Source organism: Budorcas taxicolor, chromosome 3, assembly GCF_023091745.1.
Source record: "Budorcas taxicolor isolate Tak-1 chromosome 3, Takin1.1, whole genome shotgun sequence".
NCBI lineage: Eukaryota > Metazoa > Chordata > Mammalia > Artiodactyla > Bovidae > Budorcas > Budorcas taxicolor.
In genome coordinates this window covers 36,033,061-36,051,845 of record NC_068912.1, presented here as the reverse complement: position 1 = coordinate 36,051,845, position 18,785 = coordinate 36,033,061, and the positions used below count along the sequence as shown (strand labels likewise).

General features: G+C 39.5%; 1 protein-coding gene across 1 annotated transcript in view; it reads right to left on the bottom strand.

Annotated features, from left to right (window-relative positions):
* VAV3 (vav guanine nucleotide exchange factor 3) overlaps window positions 1-18,785 on the bottom strand; it is a 425,860-nt gene that overhangs the window by 75,946 nt on the left and 331,129 nt on the right. The window contains exon 20 of the mRNA XM_052637052.1: window positions 7,698-7,834. Coding sequence (XP_052493012.1) covers window positions 7,698-7,834 — 137 coding nt within the window. The remainder of the gene's footprint in view (window positions 1-7,697; window positions 7,835-18,785) is intronic.

Here is an 18,785-nt window from a genome sequence, read left to right as displayed (position 1 = left end):
AAAATCCTGGAGTTGAATTTGTAATTAAAAAAAAATCTTCCTACAAAGCAAACTCCAGGCCTAGATAGTTTTCCTGGTAAATTCTACAAAACACTTCATGAGGAAATAACAGTAATGATTCTTTCAGAAAATTTAAGACAATAGTTCTCAATTCATTCTTTGAGTATTAAACTATTATCAAACCCAGACAAAGACATTACCAAAAAACATAACAATAAAAAGGACAATATATCATTACTAACTGGGGTTTATCTCAGGAAAGCAAGATTAACATCTGAAAACCAATGTAATTCACCATATTAACAAAAAAGAAGAAGTATAAAATCATTTCAGTTGATGCAGGAAGGGCATTTAACAAAATCTAACATCCAATTTATGCAGGAGAACTATACAAAAAAGGTCTTAATGACTCGAATAACCCTGATGGTATGGTCACTCACCTAGAGCCAGACATCCTGGAATGTGAAGACATCTGGGCCTTAGGAAGCATTACTACAAACAAAGCTAGTGGAGGTGACAGAATTCCAACTGAACTATTAAAATTTAAAATGCTAAAATATGATGCTGTTAAAGTGTTCCACTACATATGTCAGCAAATTTGGAAAACTCAACAGTGGCCACAGGACTGGAAAAGGTCAGTTTTCATCCCAATCTCAAAGGAGGACAATGCCTAACAATGTTCAAATTACCGTACAATTTCACATGCTAGCAAGGTTATGCTCAAAATCTTTCAAACTAGGATTCAGCAGTACATGAACCATGAACTTCCAGATGTACAAGCTGGATTTTGAAGAGGCAGACAAACCAGAGAACAAACTGCCAACATTCATTGGATCAAGGAGAAAGCAAAGGAATTCCAGGAAAACATCTATTTTTCTTTCATTGACTATGCAAAGCCTTTGACTGTGTGGACCACTACAAACTGTGCAAAATTCTTAGAGAGACTGGAATACCAGACCACGTTACCTGTCTCCTGAGAAACCTGTATGTGGGTGAAGAGGCAATAGTTAGAACCAGATGTGGAACAACAGACTGGTTCAAAATTGGGAAAGGAGTATGTCAAGGCTATATATTATCCCCCTACTTATTTAACTTATATGCAGACTACATCATGTGAAATGCCACCTGGTTGAATCACAAGCTGGAATTGAGATTGCCAGGAGAAATGTCATCAGCTTCAAATATGCAGATGACATCAGTCTAAAGGCAGAAAGGGAAGAGGAACTAAAAAGCCCCTTGATGAGGGTGAAAGAGGAGAGAAAGTGAAAAAGCTGGCTTAAAATTCAACATTCAAAAAATGAAGATCAGAGAATCTAGCTCCAGCACTTCATGGCAAATAGAAGAGGAATAAGTGGAAGCAGTGACAGATTTTATTTTCTTGAGCTCCAAAATCACTGCAGACGGTCTGCAGCAATGAAATTAAATGACAACTGCTCCTTGGAAGAAAAGCTCTGACATAATATATTAAAAAGCAGAGATATTACTTTGCCAACAAGGTCCATATAGTCAAAGCTATGATTTTTCCAGTAGCCACGTATGGATGTGAGAGTTGGACCATGAAGAACGCTGAGGGCCGAAGAATTGGTGTTTTTGAATTGAATTGTGGTGTTGGAGAAAACTCTCGAGAGTCCTGTGGATAGGCGATCAAACCAGTCAATCCTAAAGGAAATCAACTCTTAATATTCACTGGAAGGACTGATGCTGAAGCTCTAATACTTTGGCCATGATGCAGAAAGTCAACTCACTGGAAAAGATCCTGGTGCTGAGAAAGATTGAAGGCAAAGGAGAAGGAAGTGGCAGAGGATGAGACGGTTGGATTGCATCACTGACTCGAAAGACAGGAATTTGAGGAAACTCCAGGGGATTACAGAGGAGTCTCGCAGGCTACAATCCATGGGGCCTAAAAGAGTCAGACATGACTTAGTAACTGAACTGCAACAACAAACAACAACATCAAACATTCATTACTGATAAAAAACTCTCAGCAAACCAGGACTAGAAGGAAATGTCCTCAACCTGATGAAGTGCATCTACAAAAACTGTGGATAACCCAATATCTAATGGTAAAGGATTCAATGCTTTCTTCCTAAGATAAAAAATAAAGCAAGGATTGGGATTTCCCTGGTGGTCCAGTGGCTAAGACTCTGCCTTCCAATGCAGGGGGCACAGGTTCAATCCATTATCAGGAAAGTAAGATCCCACATGCCACACAGTGCAGTAAATAAATAGATAGATAGAGAAATAAAGCAGGAATGTACTTTTTTTTTTAACTACCTCCATTCAACACATGTTGAAGCTGAAACTCCAATACTTTCGCCACCTGATGCGAAGAGCTGACTCATTTGAAAAGACCCTGATGCTGGGAAAGATTGAGGGCAGGAGGAGAAGGGGACAACAGAGGATGAGATGGTTGGATGGCATCACTGACTCGATGGACATGGATTTGGGTGGACTCCGGGAGTTGGTGATGGACATGGAGGCCTGGCGTGCTGCAATTCATGGGGTCGCAGAGTCAGACATGACTGAGCGACTGAACTGATTCAACACATGGCAGGAAGAAGACATAGAAGGCAGCCACATGGCAAAGGAAGAAAAACCTGTTTATTCATTTATAACCTGATTGTCTTTTTTAAAAAATCTGCTGGGATCTATAGAAAAAAAGCTACTAAAACTAATGTGAGTTCAACAAGGTTTTAGGATAAAAGATCAATTTGCAAAAATCAATATATTTCTATGTATTAGCAATAAACAGTATAAATTATAATTTTAAAACTACCATTTATAATAGCATCAAAATGACACATGAAATAATCATAGATAAATATGACACAGAGGGTACATATCTTCTGCTCTGACAATGACAAAACTGCTGAGAATCTAAAGACCTAAATAAACGGAGAAACATACTACGAACAGTAGTCAGAAAATTCAACGTTGTTAAAATGTCAATTCTCCAGTACTGATCTACAAATACAATCCAAATCAAAATACAAGTAAGCTTTTATTGGTGAAATTTTCAAGACATTCTAAAATTCATATGAAATGCGAAGCACCTAAGATAGCCACAACATCTTTGGACAAAACAAAACACGTGGAGGACTAACACTAATTTCAAGACTTACTAGTAATTGCAAAAATTAAAATATCATTGTAATGGTATACAGATGAAGAAAGCAACCAGTAGAACAAAGATACCAGAAACAGAGCTACACAGATACGAATGGTTTTCTACAAAATGCAAAGGCAATCCAGTGAAGAAATGATTTTCAACATATGGTGCTGGTGACAAGAATCCCTGGTCACATAGTGGATAAGAATCCATCTGCCAGTGCACGGGACATGGGTTTGATTCCTGGTCCAGGAAGATTCTACGTGCAGAGGAACTAAGGCTGTGCACCACAGCTTCTGGGCTCACAGGCTGCAATTACTGAAGCCTGCTGCTCTAGGGCCCACGAGCTGCAGCTACTGAACCCCGCTTGCCCTGGAATCCATACACTGTAATAACTGAGCACGAATGCTGCAGCTACTGAAGTCTGTGCTCTGCAACAAGAGAAGACACCACAATGAGAAGCCGGTGTACTGCAATAAAGAGTAGCCCCTGCTCACCAAAACTAGAGAAAGCCTTTGCAAAGCAATGAAGTCCCGGCACAGCCAAATAAATAAATAAAATCATTTTAGAAGAACAAACAAATGGTGCTGGAACACACTGAATCCATATGCAGAAAAAAAAAAAAAACCTCTTTAATTACCATATATAAAAATAGCTCAACATCATAAACCTAAATATAAAACTTAAAACTATAAAGCTTCTAGAGGAAAACACAGGGAAACATCTTTGTAACCTTGGGGAAGGCAAGGATTTCTTAAGATATTTACAATGCTCATAGTGTGATTCACAAAGGAACAAATTAACAAATCGGGCAACATCAAAAGTAAACACTTCTGCTCTATGAATAACATTATTAAGGTAGTAAAAAGGCAAGCCACAGGGTAGGACAAAATATATGGAAAGAATCTAATTTATCAAGGATTTGTATCCAAAATCTATGAGACTCTCAAAATTCAATGATTAAAAGCTCACAGCTCATTAAAAAATTTGACAAAATATTAGAACATCAGTGAGGTTTTATGTATGGTAAATAAGCACAGAAAAAGATGCTTAATATCAGTAGTCAGGGAAATGTAAATCAAAACCACAATAAGATACTACAAACCTGTTACAACAAATCTAGGAAAACTGACCGTACGCAAAACTGGTGAGGCTACGCAGCACCTAGAAATATCTTACACAGCTGGTGGAACTGTAACAGGATAAAGTTACTTAGAAAAACAGTTTGGCAGTCTCTTCAAAAAATAAACATATGTCTAATTATGATCTTTCAGTACTCAGTATCATAGGGCATCCCCATGCTCAGATTGTAAAGAATCTGCCTGCAGTGCAGGAGAACTGGGTTCGATCCCTGGGTCAGGAAGATCCCCTGGAGAAAGAAATGGCAACCCACTCCAGTATTCTTGCCTGAGAAATCCCATGGACAGAGGGACCTGGTGGGCTACAATCCATGGGGTTGCAAAGAGTCGGTGACGACTGAGCAACTAACACTTCGACTTTCAATATTTACCTAAGAAAAATGAAAAGTATGTGTTCCTACAAAGACTTATACTTAAATGTTCACAGCACCTTGTTTGTAACAGCCCCAAACAGTAATAACCTGAAAGCCCCTCAGCAGCCTAATGGATAAACTGTGCTATACCCATACCTAGAACAATCAACAACAATAAAAAGAACTTATTTCACTTGGCATTATGTCACTCAAGTTCTTCCACGTTTTTGTATATGGCAGCATTTCCCTCTTTTCAAAGACTGAATAGTATTGCCCTATGTTATATAACGTATTTTCATTTATTCAGTCATCCATTGATGAATATTTAGGTTGCTTCCAAGTCCTGGCTATACCTACATAAGTAATCAAAAATTGTCAAATTCAAAGAAGCAGAGAGTAGGATAGGGGTAGCCAAAGCCTGGGGGAAGGAGGAAATGCAGAAGAAGTAATCAAAGGATATAAGTTTCAGTTATGGAACATGGATAAGTCCTAGAGTTCTACTATACAACACAGAGTTTACAGTTAGTAATACTGTACTATATACTTAAATATTTGCTAAGAAGGTAGTTCAGTTCAGTTGCTCAGTCGTGTCCGACTCTTGGTGACCCCATGAATCGCAGCACGCCAGGCCTCCCTGTCCATCACCATCTCCCAGAGTTCACTCAGACTCACGTCCATTGAGTCCGTGAGGCCATCCAGCCATCTCATCCTGAGTCGTCCCCTTCTCCTCCTGCCCCCAATCCCTCCCGGCATCAGAGTCTTTCCCAATGAGTCAACTCTTCGCATGAGGTCCCAAAGTACTAGAGCTTCAGCTTTAGCATCATTCCTTCCAAATGTTAATGTTGTTAACCACAAAATAAATAAGATAGGATAGGAGAAAACTTTTAGAAGTGATGGATATGTTTATGGCATAAATTGTGGTAATAGTTTCAAGAATATATACTTATCTCCAAACTCAAGCTGCATGCATTAAACATGTATAGCTTTTTATATATCAATCAAATGACAATAAAGTGCTTTTAAAAAATGATAGAATTATCGTGGCTTCCCTCAAAGCTCAGTTGGTAAAGAATCCGCCTGCAGTGCAGGAGACCCTGGTTCGACTCCTGGGTCAGGAAGATCCCCGGGAGAAGGGATAGGCTACCCACTCCAGTATTCTTGAGCTTCCCTTATGGCTCAGCTGGTAAAGAATCCTCCTGCAATGTGGGAGACCTGGGTTTGATTCCTGGGTTGGGAAGATCCCCTGGAGAAGGGAAAGGCTACCCACTCCAGTATTCTGGCCTGGAGAATTCCATGGACTGTACAGTCTATGGGGTTGCAAAGAGTCACTTTCACTTTCACTTCACTAACTGTTAAACAGAGCAACATGGTTTAATCTCACGATAATAATGTTAAGTGAAAGAAGCCATACAAAAAAGAATATGTACTATACTATTCCTATATAAAATTCTGAAAAATGCAAACTCATAGTCTGAAAGCGGAACTGTGGTTGCCTGGTGGGGTTAAGGAAGGGCATGAGGGAGTAGGTTACAAAGGGCCTAAGGGAGACTAGGGGTATGGGGGAGAGGTTACAAAGCAGCAAACAAAAACTCTGGGGCTGACCTTATCATCTTGATTGTAACAATGCTTTCACTTATACGTACATTTGACAAAACTTATCAAATTCAACTGCACGTTAAATATGTGCATTTAAGTATATATCGCAAAGTTGTTTTTTAATGGCATTAGTAATCCAAGTAGGAATAGTTTCTGCAGGAAACTGCATTACAAATAGGCCATAAGGAGGCAGAGACTGAGTGCAGACTACTTTCTCATCAGCTTTGGGAAGAGGAGAAGGAGAAGATGAGAGGGAGTGGAAGACTGACATAGCCAGACAAAAAGTGGAGTTACATGTGCTTTAAGCTGGGAGGAGCCTGAGCATATTTGTAAGCTGTAGAAAAGGAGCCAGTGGGGAGAATGAAGTTGAAAATGTAGCGGTCAAGAGCCAACTGACATAATGTAAGGATGGAATATCCAAGAATAAGATAAGACAAATCTTATGTATACACAAGCAGGCATGTTTTGTGGTTGGGTTGGGAAATGCAGGAGTGGATAGAAGAGTTAGAGTCTGAGTCTGTCATTCTCTTCCTGTTTTGGGAAGAATTAGTATGAGAAGCGTAGGATACTTAAGAAGGTTGCTGGAGCTCTAGAAAAGCCACTGGCTATAGAAATTGATATGTGGTTGGAGTTAACTGTTCGACTTAGGGGCATTCTTCTGTAACAGGATGGCAGACAATAAGATGCTTTCGTGCAAACAAAGTAGCCACCATTTACACACGTACATGATGGATTATTATCCAGCAATCCTTTTCTGCTCTCTCTTTACCCCTAGAAAACTTCACTCATGTGCTAAGCTTTCTGTTGATCCCACTCTTTTCTCCCTCAATTCACAATAGACTTTTAACACTCCTTACGTTTGTTGGGAGGTATTTCTAACATATGCATGAAAATACAGAATAATTTAATGAACAGCAATGTTCCACCATCCAACTCTATTCGATCATTACACTCTACCATATTTACCTCATTTAACAAAACCCTTGAACCAAAGCAGGCTAATGGACAAGAGAGATTTCATCACCAGCAAACATCAACATACTCGTTCACTTGACACAATTTACTTATTTTGTAAATAATACCCAGAGCAAATACTCTGATAATTTTAGGTATTACTGTGGGTAGATACAATTGGCCAGCAATGGCCTCTGGAAAGCTAGTTGGTAGTTCCCCTGAAGTAAAGGGCTAATATGTTAGAACTGTGTGAATTAGATCATACCCAAAGTCTTGGGTTTGGAAAAAATGCTGTCAATGCACGGATTTTTAATACAAATGATAATTCTGATTCAGAGCACAGATACTATTTTCTTTAGTGTTCTAACACTCACTGCCACTTCAGCATTGGTAAATTTGAGGGTGGTTAGTAAAAAATATTTTTCCTCACGTCATGTAAAATTTCTGAAGCTGAAAGCATGCAATCAGTTCTAAAGACAATAGCTTTGGTTTCCAAGAAGTAATAAATCATCTGTTAAATCTAAAACACTGTAATGTGAACAGTACCTGCCAAAACAGACTGTGTGCATCTCCTCTCAGAAGTTCAACTGTATCCCCTGCCTGAATGTGTAATGGGGGTCCTTCATGAAGAGCGGGGGGCGGTGTTCCACTGTAGCTCCTAATAGCCTGCATCTTTGGTAAACCTGAAAATAAGCAACACAACTCTTAGGATTATGAAAATAATAAAGTGTGAAATCCAAATGCACTTCTGAAAAAAAAAAAAGCCATTAGGAACATTAAAGAGTTTTAATAGCACCAAGCCCAAGGAAACATATGAGGTAACCACAATGGAATGCTTTTCAAGTTTCTCATTATTTAAGATGGTAATAAAATAAGACACATATGTATCCCCTGATTCCTTATACATTTTTCCTCTCCCTCACCATCAATCTCTTTTTAGTTGAAAAAATATTTCTTTCAGCTGATGCCTACTTCAGAAAAAACACATCACGTATAGTTTAATGGAAAAGAATCAATTTTTTCATCAACTCTGTCCTTTCTGCCTATTACTTTCCTCTTGGGCATCGGCTGATTTCATCACCAAGGAAGATCACCCTTTCTGTGTATGTATCACATTGCCCAGTATAAGGCTCATATCTTAAGGTTATCTTTGTAATTCAAAACAAAAACGGTGATGGATGTGCCCCTGCAGTACTTAAGACATTTATATGGAGAAATTCTTCAGGCTCAAATTTAGGCTTGCAAAACAGACCCAATAAAGGGAATGTGTCTAAGCCAATAGTATCAACAGCACTTGAAATACTGATCCAGCCCTTTTTGTTGTATTTCTTGGAATGGGCAATGAAGGCCTCAGTTCGGAATTTCATTTTTGTGAACAGCAGCTTCAATTGCACCCAGGCCTGACTGCACCGACACGGCTTCCAAATACACCATATCCCAGTCACCTTTTCATCTGGAGGTGAAACTGCTCCTGCCAGCAAGGCTGATTGCGCAAAACACGGTATCTGTCGCACACTGAAGGACTTAAGCTATTGTTTATTACACTTCAAGACTTTTTATTCTAATGATTAGACACAGTTATGCTATAACTGGCTGAAATTGTTGCACTAAATAGAGGAAAATGAATGACCGTCATTCAGTTCTAAGTGTCCAGGTTACCTTAAAAGGACCTGTGTGTCTATATGAAATGCTCCAGCAAAGGTTGAATAAAGTCCCCCAAATCATTTCTTAATAACCACCCAGCAGGGGGTGAGGAGAAAACAAGTCTGGCTATAAACTAAACAGAACTGACAAGTTTTATTCAACCCTTTCTTATCAGCCCAGTTGATCAGAAGACAGAAGGGCTGAAAAGCAATACACCCTGCACCCCATTTAATGGCTGTAACTGTCGAGACGTGTTTTGAGTTGCCACATCTCCCCTTGGCTTCAGTTCTTGTGCCACAGAACCCCGAAGCGATGACTTTGATCCCACATCTCTCATGGAGTTTCCCCGCCAGATGGTAGAAGGCGGTGGCACCCTAAACAAACAGCAGACATTGTCGTTTCCAAAATGAAAGAACTCTTCTCGGTCAAGGGTTTATCAGACTCACTCTTAACATACTATACCTGAGTTGTGTGTGTGTATGTATTAGTCACTCAGCTGTGTTCAACTCTGCGACCACATGGACTGTAGCCCACCGGGCTCCTCTGTCCATGGGATTCTCCAGACAAGAATACTGGAGAGGATGACCATTCCCTCCTCCAGGGGACCTTCCCAACCCAGGGATTAAACCCAGGTTTTCTGTATTGCACACAAATTCTTTATCATCTGAGCCACCAGGGAAACCCATAATTGACTACAGAAAGCTTATTTTACATTTTTTATTAAGATACTATGGTTAACATAAAATGAGACCTAAACATGCCATGCATACCAAAACAGATTTAGAAGTTTAATAGATGGAAGAGGATGCTAAAATAGAATTTTTCAAATGCAGCATGGCTTGCATGATCATTATTCCATGTTGAGGGGCCAGAGTAAGCCTTGGTTTGCAGTAAGCCTCGGTTTTACTGAGCATTCCTAGGGCAAGAAAGGCATTTTGTTCAGTAGGCTCCCTTGATAATTTTGTTTTTATGTCAATTTTTAAATAAAAGCTGAAGACAAAAAAGAAGAGTTTTTAAACCTGAAAGAGCTGATGTGGGCCTTAAATACTGGGATCAGTTGAATGACAGGAAGGGCCCTGGCCTTCACTGCAATTGTCTCTGTAGAGAAAGATCCACAGGGACAAAAAGCAGCAGTGCCATGTGAGAAATGGTGGGAGCAGCAATTCTCTTATTGTCGATGTGCCCAAGTTACTCATTCTCAAGAAGAAATGATTGAAAATGCATAGACTTAAAAAAAATATAGAACACTTCACGAATTTGTGTGTCATTAGAAAAATTAAGTTTGGTGACATTTCACCAACCAAATATAGGTTATGGATTAAAATCCAGAATGCCCAGGCTATACAAAAAGGCTGTGAAATAGGTATGGAGCAATGTTGAATTATTTATGCTTTTCAATGGACTAGAATCTTGACAACATATGACCTAGTAAAATCAAAATATTTAAAACTGAAAATAGTACCTATATTAATATACTTCAGTCAAATAATGAGACCTAAGTACTAGTCTTAGGATTTACTTTGGACTAGGCAGTCTTTGGAATGATGCACTTGGTTTTCATAGTCTCGTTTATTCCTTATTTTTTCATTTACTCTATTTTTTCTGCTATCACTTTCTTCTTGGTTATGAGCTTCCTATGAGTTAACTGAGTAGCACACAAGCACAGGGTATGTTGCTGATCTCATTCCTTAAACAAAAATTGTGTGACCCTTGCCAAGAATATGGTTGAGCCCAGGTAATAGTCAAAGGAGATCGATACTAGCCTGAATTCAGCCATACCCGATTTGCCAGATATGTTTACTTGACTCATATGCTTTTCAGTGGGATGAGATAAATTTATAGTATAATGGGATTTATATTTTTTGGTCACTTGTTAGGATCATCTTTGGCTATTTATTTCTCGTTGGCCAGCATATCCCATTTCAGGGTGACCTGTCAGGGCTATAGAGATTGAAAAGATAAAAGGAGTGAAGCCAGGGCACAGTGACACAATGAATTCTGACAGTCTGCCCCTTGCCTCTGATGCTTGCGTGAGGAGGGGTTCTGCAGTACTAGTGGGGTGAATGGTTGCTTTCCAAAAGGCCCTTTTGTATTCCTTTCTTTTATTAAAAAACAAGACAGTGACACTGCTAATAAGGTGAAAATAATCACATTAACTGATAGATTAAAATGCAATTAAAATAAGAGAGGGAGTGGGTTAGACTTCATGTCAGCACTCAGCCATCAATGTAATTGTTGACACAATCTACTGCCACAGCAGGCATTCACACCTCATAAATGAGACCAAGAGTGGAGGAGAAATTAGATTTACAGATGTTCATATTCAGAATAGTCATTTAGTGTTAATTTAGTATAGGTTTTCTTCTCCCCTTATAAAATATTCCTGACAGGTTTTAACCTCTGTTTAAAAATGTCCAGAACAGAACATTCACTACACACGTCCCCGTGACAACTCAGTCATTGTTGGATATAGTTTATTAACAAGCTCTATCTGAAACTTACTCAGAACTTTCTCTAACTTCTCTCCATTGACCTGACTCTTTCCATCTGGAATTATGCTGAAGAAGGCAAATCTCCTTTTTATAGACTAGACTTTCAAAATTTTGTTCAGGCTTAAAATCCCTAGTTTCTTATCTAAAAAAAAAAAAGAAATTCTTATTTTCCTTTGGTTATCCACACTTCAAGGGATTCTGAGATGCAAAATAAAACTACAAAAGCAGAACTGCAATTTCCCTCACTGACATGGACCCATCAGAAATAAGTAGCTAAATGTTATTTTAAAAACTGATTAAAACATATAAATCCCATTATATGATAAACTTATAACTCACTGCAGAAAGCTGCTTTATTCTTCTCAGGTAAACATGGATGTAATAGTTGTTTACTTTCTATTCTAGAACTGAATTTCTAATGGATATGTTGGTATAATTACAAGGCTGCTCATCAAAATCTGAAAAGTTAGTTATATTGAAACTACATTCAGATATTAAATGCAAAATAATCATATGTAATGCCAACATACACAGTTGAGCAATCGTGGGGTTTCCCAAAACTTTATGTAATCAATAATCTTTATCTAAGGGGATATCATTAAAATGGCTGAGACAAAATAGATCTCCTTCCAAATGTTTAGTTATTTCAGCTTGTTTTATTCTCTTCAACATATGCTATATGGCTAACTGTGTCCTTAATATAATACATAACTTGTAGACAATTGTACCCTTTAACTTTGGTTCATATTGGCAATTATGCTTAGTCTAAAATCAGACAAGGACCCCACATCATCTTTATGCAGGAAGAATTAGCAAAGAGAAGAATCAGAAATACTAAAATGATGGTTTTACTCCAGTATTGTCATGGGGTTCTGGTTAAATAAAACTGAAGCCAGTGTAATTATGTGGAACACTAGAGTTTTCTAAAACAGTACAGAAGTATTTTTAAAAAGGGGATCTGAAGCAAGATTTCCTTTCAAATCTGAATTCGATACCAGTAAGTGTGACGTATGTCAAGAAAGGATTTCAAGTATACTTTTTAAAAAGGAGTTAGTTCTAGGTAGAGTTCTGTTGGAAAGTTGCTAAATATAAACCATTTCACTGACAATTTTCAAATAAAGCCTCAATGAACTTAGCCTACTGTACCTTTATCAGCCACTGTGGCTTCTGAGAAGAATGACTGCCACAGCAGAGATCAGTATCTATTCAGGAGGCTGATATCACTGCCCTAATGCAGTGGGCTTCCCCAGGGCAGTAACTTAAGAGCTGAGAGTTGTGTACTAGATAAATGAGCTGTCCATAATGTGCTGGCCTTTCACCTCTGAGGTCTAATTTAAAATCTAAACACTGGCACATTAAAAAAATAACTAGTTTTGCAAGATGTCAGAGGATATGGTTGGTTTATTCTTTCAAACTGATCACAAGCATAAAATATTCATCCATTCCTAAATGTCTCAAGCACTCCTAAGTGCTGGGCATGGTGGTCTGAGAAGGGAGGAAGGCCAAGCTTCCCACCCACAAAAAGCCTATAGTGCACTGAATATACAGGTAAACTAACACAACAATACGATCAGGCACAGGCTCTTGGTCAAGGGGAACTTTTTCCAAATATGCCTATTAATAAAAATTTGAGGGAATTGTTTTGGTAAGTCTTCAGTTGTTCTTTTCGTTGTATAGTCACTAAGTTATGTCCAACTCTTTGTGACCCCATGGACTGTAGCCTGCCATGTTCCTCTGCCCATGGGATTTCCCAGGCAAGAATACTGGAGTGGGTTGCCATTTGCTCCTCCAGGGGATTTTCCCAACCCAGGGATCGAAGTCATATCTCCTACATTGGCAGGCAGATTCTTTCCCACTGAGCCGTAGGACCCTGAAATAAGTATTTTATCTTTGCTCTAAGTGTCCTAAGGGCAGTTTCCAAATCCTAGATAGGTGAGGGAATCACATTCTGCTGGGGACAGGCACAAGCACCATGACTAACATCTGCACTGCCTGGTATCTTGCCAATTAAATCCTCTTTGCCATCTAGGCTCTTACTGACACAAGTTTACACTCTACCAGCAGGTCTGATGATCAGGTTGAGTCAACTGAGCTTCTGGCAAGTGAGGCAGATGGGGATGCTGGACTTCCCCTGCCCATCACATCTTCCAGGGCTCTTCCCAGTGAAGCAATGACTTTCATTCATTTACTGCTCTTTACGGAGGAACAAAAGGAGCCTTATCATGGAAACCATGTGTTATAACAGAAGTAAATGATTTGGTGGGGGAAAAAAAAAATGGAAACTGGTCTAAAGAACTAATTGTTCACAGAGGGAACACAACCCGTCAATGATTTAGAAAATTTTCACTCAGAGAATCCTGCTTTACTTTTGTAAACAATGATGAGTCAAATGAAGGAAACAGCACTGTCACTGCTCATATAAAAACAAGCATCCAACAGGGAACCTTTCTTCCAACTTTATAAACACTGACTAGTCACTCCTTGGCACTATCTATTGGTGTATTAGTAAATGAAAGGTGAAAGATATAATAATGCCTTTTGGAAACCTCTTCCATTTATTAAAAAGATTTTAAAGACTACCAATTATAACAGAACTGTAAAATTTCATGTGTTATTTTAAAATCCATGTAAACTTAACACTCTGTTCTATTGAATCAGTATGTTTTAGTGGCCAAAAAAATTAGGTTTCCCCAAAATCATTAAATAACATCTAAGCTCTAAAAGCACATGCCATTTGTTAGACCCCTAGAAAACAATCACTAGTAGGGGTAGGAGGAGACTCATTTGAGGAACACAGTCTCAGCCAGGTCAGGATCCTCTTTAAAAACAGAAAAAGAACACAGTTACACAACTTCAAGCTAAGAGCTCTGTCGCCTAGACCAACCACCTCAGTTTCTACCTTATAAAACTCTTAGACTGGCCTCCTAGTTCAGTCCTCTAGGCTGTAGCTAGTCATTCTCTGCAACCTATAGGGAACAAGACCATTCAGGTATGACCTAAATCAAATACCTTACGATTATACAGTGAAAGTGACAAACAGATTCAGGGATTAGATCTGATAGAGTGTTGTGTAGGAGGCAATGATCAAAACTATCCCCAAGAAGAAGAAATGCAAAAAGGCAAAATGGTTGTTTGAGGAGGCCTTACAAATAGCTGAGAAGAGGAGAGACGTAAAAGGCAAAGGAGAAAAGGAAAGATATATCCATCTGAATGCAGAGTTCCAAAGAATAGCAAGGAGAGATAAGAAAGCCTTGCTCAGTGATCAATGCAAAGAAATAGAGGAAAACAACAGAATGGGAAAGACTAGAGATCTCTTCAAGAAAATTAGAGATACCAAGGGAATGTTTCATGCAAAGATGGGCACAATAAAGGACAGAAACAGTATGGACTTAACAGAAGCAGAAGATATTAAGAAGAGGTGGCAAGAATACACAGAAGAACTGTACAAAAAAGATGTTCACGACCCAGATAATCACGATGGTGTGATCATTCACCTAGAGCCAGACATCCTGGAATGCAAAGTCAAGTGGGCCTTAGGAAGCATCAGTATGAACAAAGCTAGTGGAGGTGATGGAATTCCAGTTGAGCTATTTAAAATCTTAAAAGATGATGCTGTGAAAGTGCTGAGCCTACTATGTATGTCAGAAAATTTGGAAAACTCAGCAGTGGCCACAGGACTGGAAAGGTCAGTTTTCATTCCAATACCAAAGAAAAGCAATGCCCCAAAATGTTCAAACTACTGCACAATTGCACTCATCTCATACACTAGCAAACTAATGCCCTAAATTCTCCAAGCTACGCTTCAACAGTATGTGAACCGAGAACTTCCAGATGTTCAAACTGGATTTAGACAAGGGAGAGGAACCAGAGATCAAATTCCCAACATCCGTTGGATCATAGAAGAAGCAAGAGAATTCTATAAAAACATCTACTTTTGCCTCCTTGACTATGCTAAAGCCTTTGACTGTATGGATCACAATACACTGTGGAAAAATCTTCAAGAGGTGAGAATACCAGACCACCTTACTTGCCTCCTGAGAAACCTGAGTGCAGATCAAGAAGCAATGGTTAGACCCAGACATGGAACAATGTACTGGTTCAAAATTGGGAAAGGAGTATGTCAAGTCAGTATTATTTTCACCCTGCTTATTTAACTTATATGCAGAATACATCATGTGAAATTCTGGGCTGGAAGAAGCACAAGCTGAAATCAAGATTGCCGGAAGAAATATCAATCACCTCAGATATGCAAATGACACCACCCTTATGGCAGAAAGTGAAGAACTAAAGAGCCTCTTGATGAAAGTGAAAGAGGAGAGTGAAAAAGTTGGCTTAAAACTCAACATTCAAAAAACTAAGATCATAGTATCCGGTCCCATTACTTCATGGCAAAGAGATGGGGAAACAATGGAAACAGTGACAGACTTGATTTTCTTGGGCTCCAAAATCACTGCAGATGGTGACTGCAGCCATGAAATTAAAAGACGCTTGCTCCTTGGAAGAAAACTTATGACCAACCTAGACAGCATATTAAAAAGCAGAGACATTCCTTTGGCAACAAAGGTCCGTATAGTTAAAGCTATGGTTTTTCCAGTAGTCATGTATGGTTGTAAGAGTTGAACCATAAAGAAAGCTGAGTGCTGAAGAACTGATGCTTTTCAACTGTGGTGCTGGAGAAGACTCTTGAGTCCCTTGGACTGCAAGGAGATCAAACCAGTCAATCCTAAAGGAAATCAGTCCTGAATACTTATTGGAAGGGCTGATGCTGAAGCTGAAGCTCCAATACTTTGGCCACCTGATACGAAGAACTGACTCACTAGAAAAGATCCTGATGCTAGGAAAGACTGAAGGCAGGAAGAGAAGGGGATGAGAGAGGATGAGATGGTTGGATGGCATCATTGACTTGATGCACATGTGTTTGAGCAAGTTCTGGGAGTTGGTGATGGACAGGGAGGCCTGCGTGCTATAGTCCATGGGGTCGCCAGGAGTCCTTCACAACTGAGCAACTGAACTGATGAAGTGAGAATAGGTCTCCTGATACCAACTGATAGATATTTGTGGTATTTGGGGATCATCCGAATCCCTGCTGGGTATAAAGTGTTATCCTGAAGAGCAGAAAAAGAGGAGAGGAGCTCTCTTCAAGTAAGGAAAGACTGAGAGCTCCCAGTGGGGTTTGGTGTGTTGTTTTGTGCTGGTCTCAGCTTTGATAGCTCAGTTGGTAAAGAATCACGTGCAATGCAGGAGACCCCGGTTTGATTCCTGGTTTGGGATGATCTGCTGGAGAAGGGATAGGCTACCTACTCCAGTATTCTTGGGCTTCCCTTGTGACTCAGCCAGTAAAGAATCCACCTGCAATGCAGGAGACCTGGGTTCAATCCCTAGGTCAGAAGATCCCCTAGAGAAGGGAAAGACTACCCACTCCAGTATTCTGGCCTGGAGAATTCCATGGACTGTATAGTCCATGGGGTCACAAAGAACAGACACGACTGAGTGACTTGCACTTGCACAGTTTATCAATGGAGTTGAGGTTACAAACTGCCCCAGGCTCAGATTAATCTTATAATTTACTTGAGGACAAAACATGTATGCTTTTAAACAAAAAGTGTCTTCTGTGTCCCTCTTGTTCCCTTAGATGCAAAGCACGTTGTAAATTCTCAATATGTGAAGAATACAAATTGCATCCAGACACATATATTCATTGTACAAAAACTTTTATGCCAGATTTCCCTTAAATTAATACTTTCCCAGTATGCATTTTAATTGATTTGCAAGAGTTTGAATAATTAGTTACGACTTTGATATACTGAGAAACTGCTTCACTTGTATTCTATACCTGGCTCCTTCAAAGAGATCCCCAGAAGTCCTATGCAAATGACCTAGCAGTTTGCAGACCAGCAATTTTATTCTAAAAAATTCTAAAAATTTATTCTAAAAATCTCTATAAAGAAGGCTTCCCAGGTGACACTAGTGGTAAACAACCCCCTGCCAATGCAGGATATGTAAGAGATGTACATTCAATCCCTGGATCAGGAAGATCCCCTGGCGTGGGAATGGCAAACCACTCCAGTATTCTTGTCTGGAGAATCCCATGGATAGAGGAGCCTGGTGGGCTACAGTCCATGGTGTCACAAAGAGTTGGACACCACTGAAGCCACTTAACACAATACATATGGGAGCTCTCTAAGATTTACTAAATTCTAGGAAGCAAGTAGTAACTCCCACCTTTGTAGGTGAAGACAGAGCCTTGAACTCAACTTAAAAAGAAAAAAAAACCAAAAACATTTTCCTTGACAGACTATGGAGCTCCTAGTGCCTGACATGTCCCCATGCAGTTCTGTGGGTTTATGGACAAGTGGCCTCATGTAGTTCTTTCTACAGTAAGTTACTATCACATAAGCCATAACATTCTGCTATTCTGACCACACCCCAGTGGCTCAGGGATGGTGATTAGAGCCCAGGTTGCAATGAATAGGCTGAAAGGTCAGACACCAGTTGCTGAAAAGGAGGCTTGAAGGGAGACTGTCCAAGGAGGCAGACCTCAGTGGAGGATGAGAAACAAGACAGTCCATTTGCTCTTACAACATGAAAGCAGGAGACACATACAAGTCAGCAGGGAACAATGGTTTCTGACTTCAGAGAAGAGGTGATTGGAATTACTAGTTTCCAGAACTATTGGTCCTGAGAGATTCTTACAAAGCCTGCTGTATTTTTCCCCTTTGTGGAAAGTACTGAGATCTGGAGTGAAGCTCTCTTGGGCTGTTTTCTTACCCTCTGAGCAGAAACCTCCATCCCACAAACAACTCCGCATGTTTCTTTCTTGCAACCACATATATACTATCAAGTGTAAACAGTGAGAAGTTGCTGTGTATCACAGGGAGCCCAGCCTGGTGCTCTGTGATGACCTAGAAGGGTAGATCTAGGGGAGGCTTAAGACAGAGGGGATATAAATATATGTAATTATGACTGATGTGCACTGATGTACAGTAGAGACCACAACATTGTAAAGCAATTATCCTCCAATAAAACAAAAATCCAATCCTTAAAGTATATCTAAGGAATAAGATAAAGTAAAAGTAAAAATGATTAAGGGCAGCTGCAATAACCTAGTTTCCATTCCTTGTTCTATGAGTTCATTCATTTATTCAACAAATATTTACAAAGCATGTGCAGCTACTGGCTTAGCCACTGGGCTTGCAGCTATAAATAAGAATGAGCTCATAAAGCTTGTATTTTAGTGGAAAAGATAAACATAAAAACCAATGAACAAATGAAATAATAACAGAGAAGTTTCATAAAGAAGAGTTTAGGGAAAAGTACTGGATTAGAGAGTGACGGAAGTCTGTGTGTGTGCAGGGAGGAGTCCATTTCTTTAGAAGGTGATCAGGACAAACCTAAGACCTGAGGAGAAGGCAGTGATCTTTTGCGGCTGGGGTGGGTGGAGATGGTTAGAGGGTGGAAGGTAGTGATTTAACAATCAACTGAAAAAATGAAGATGAAG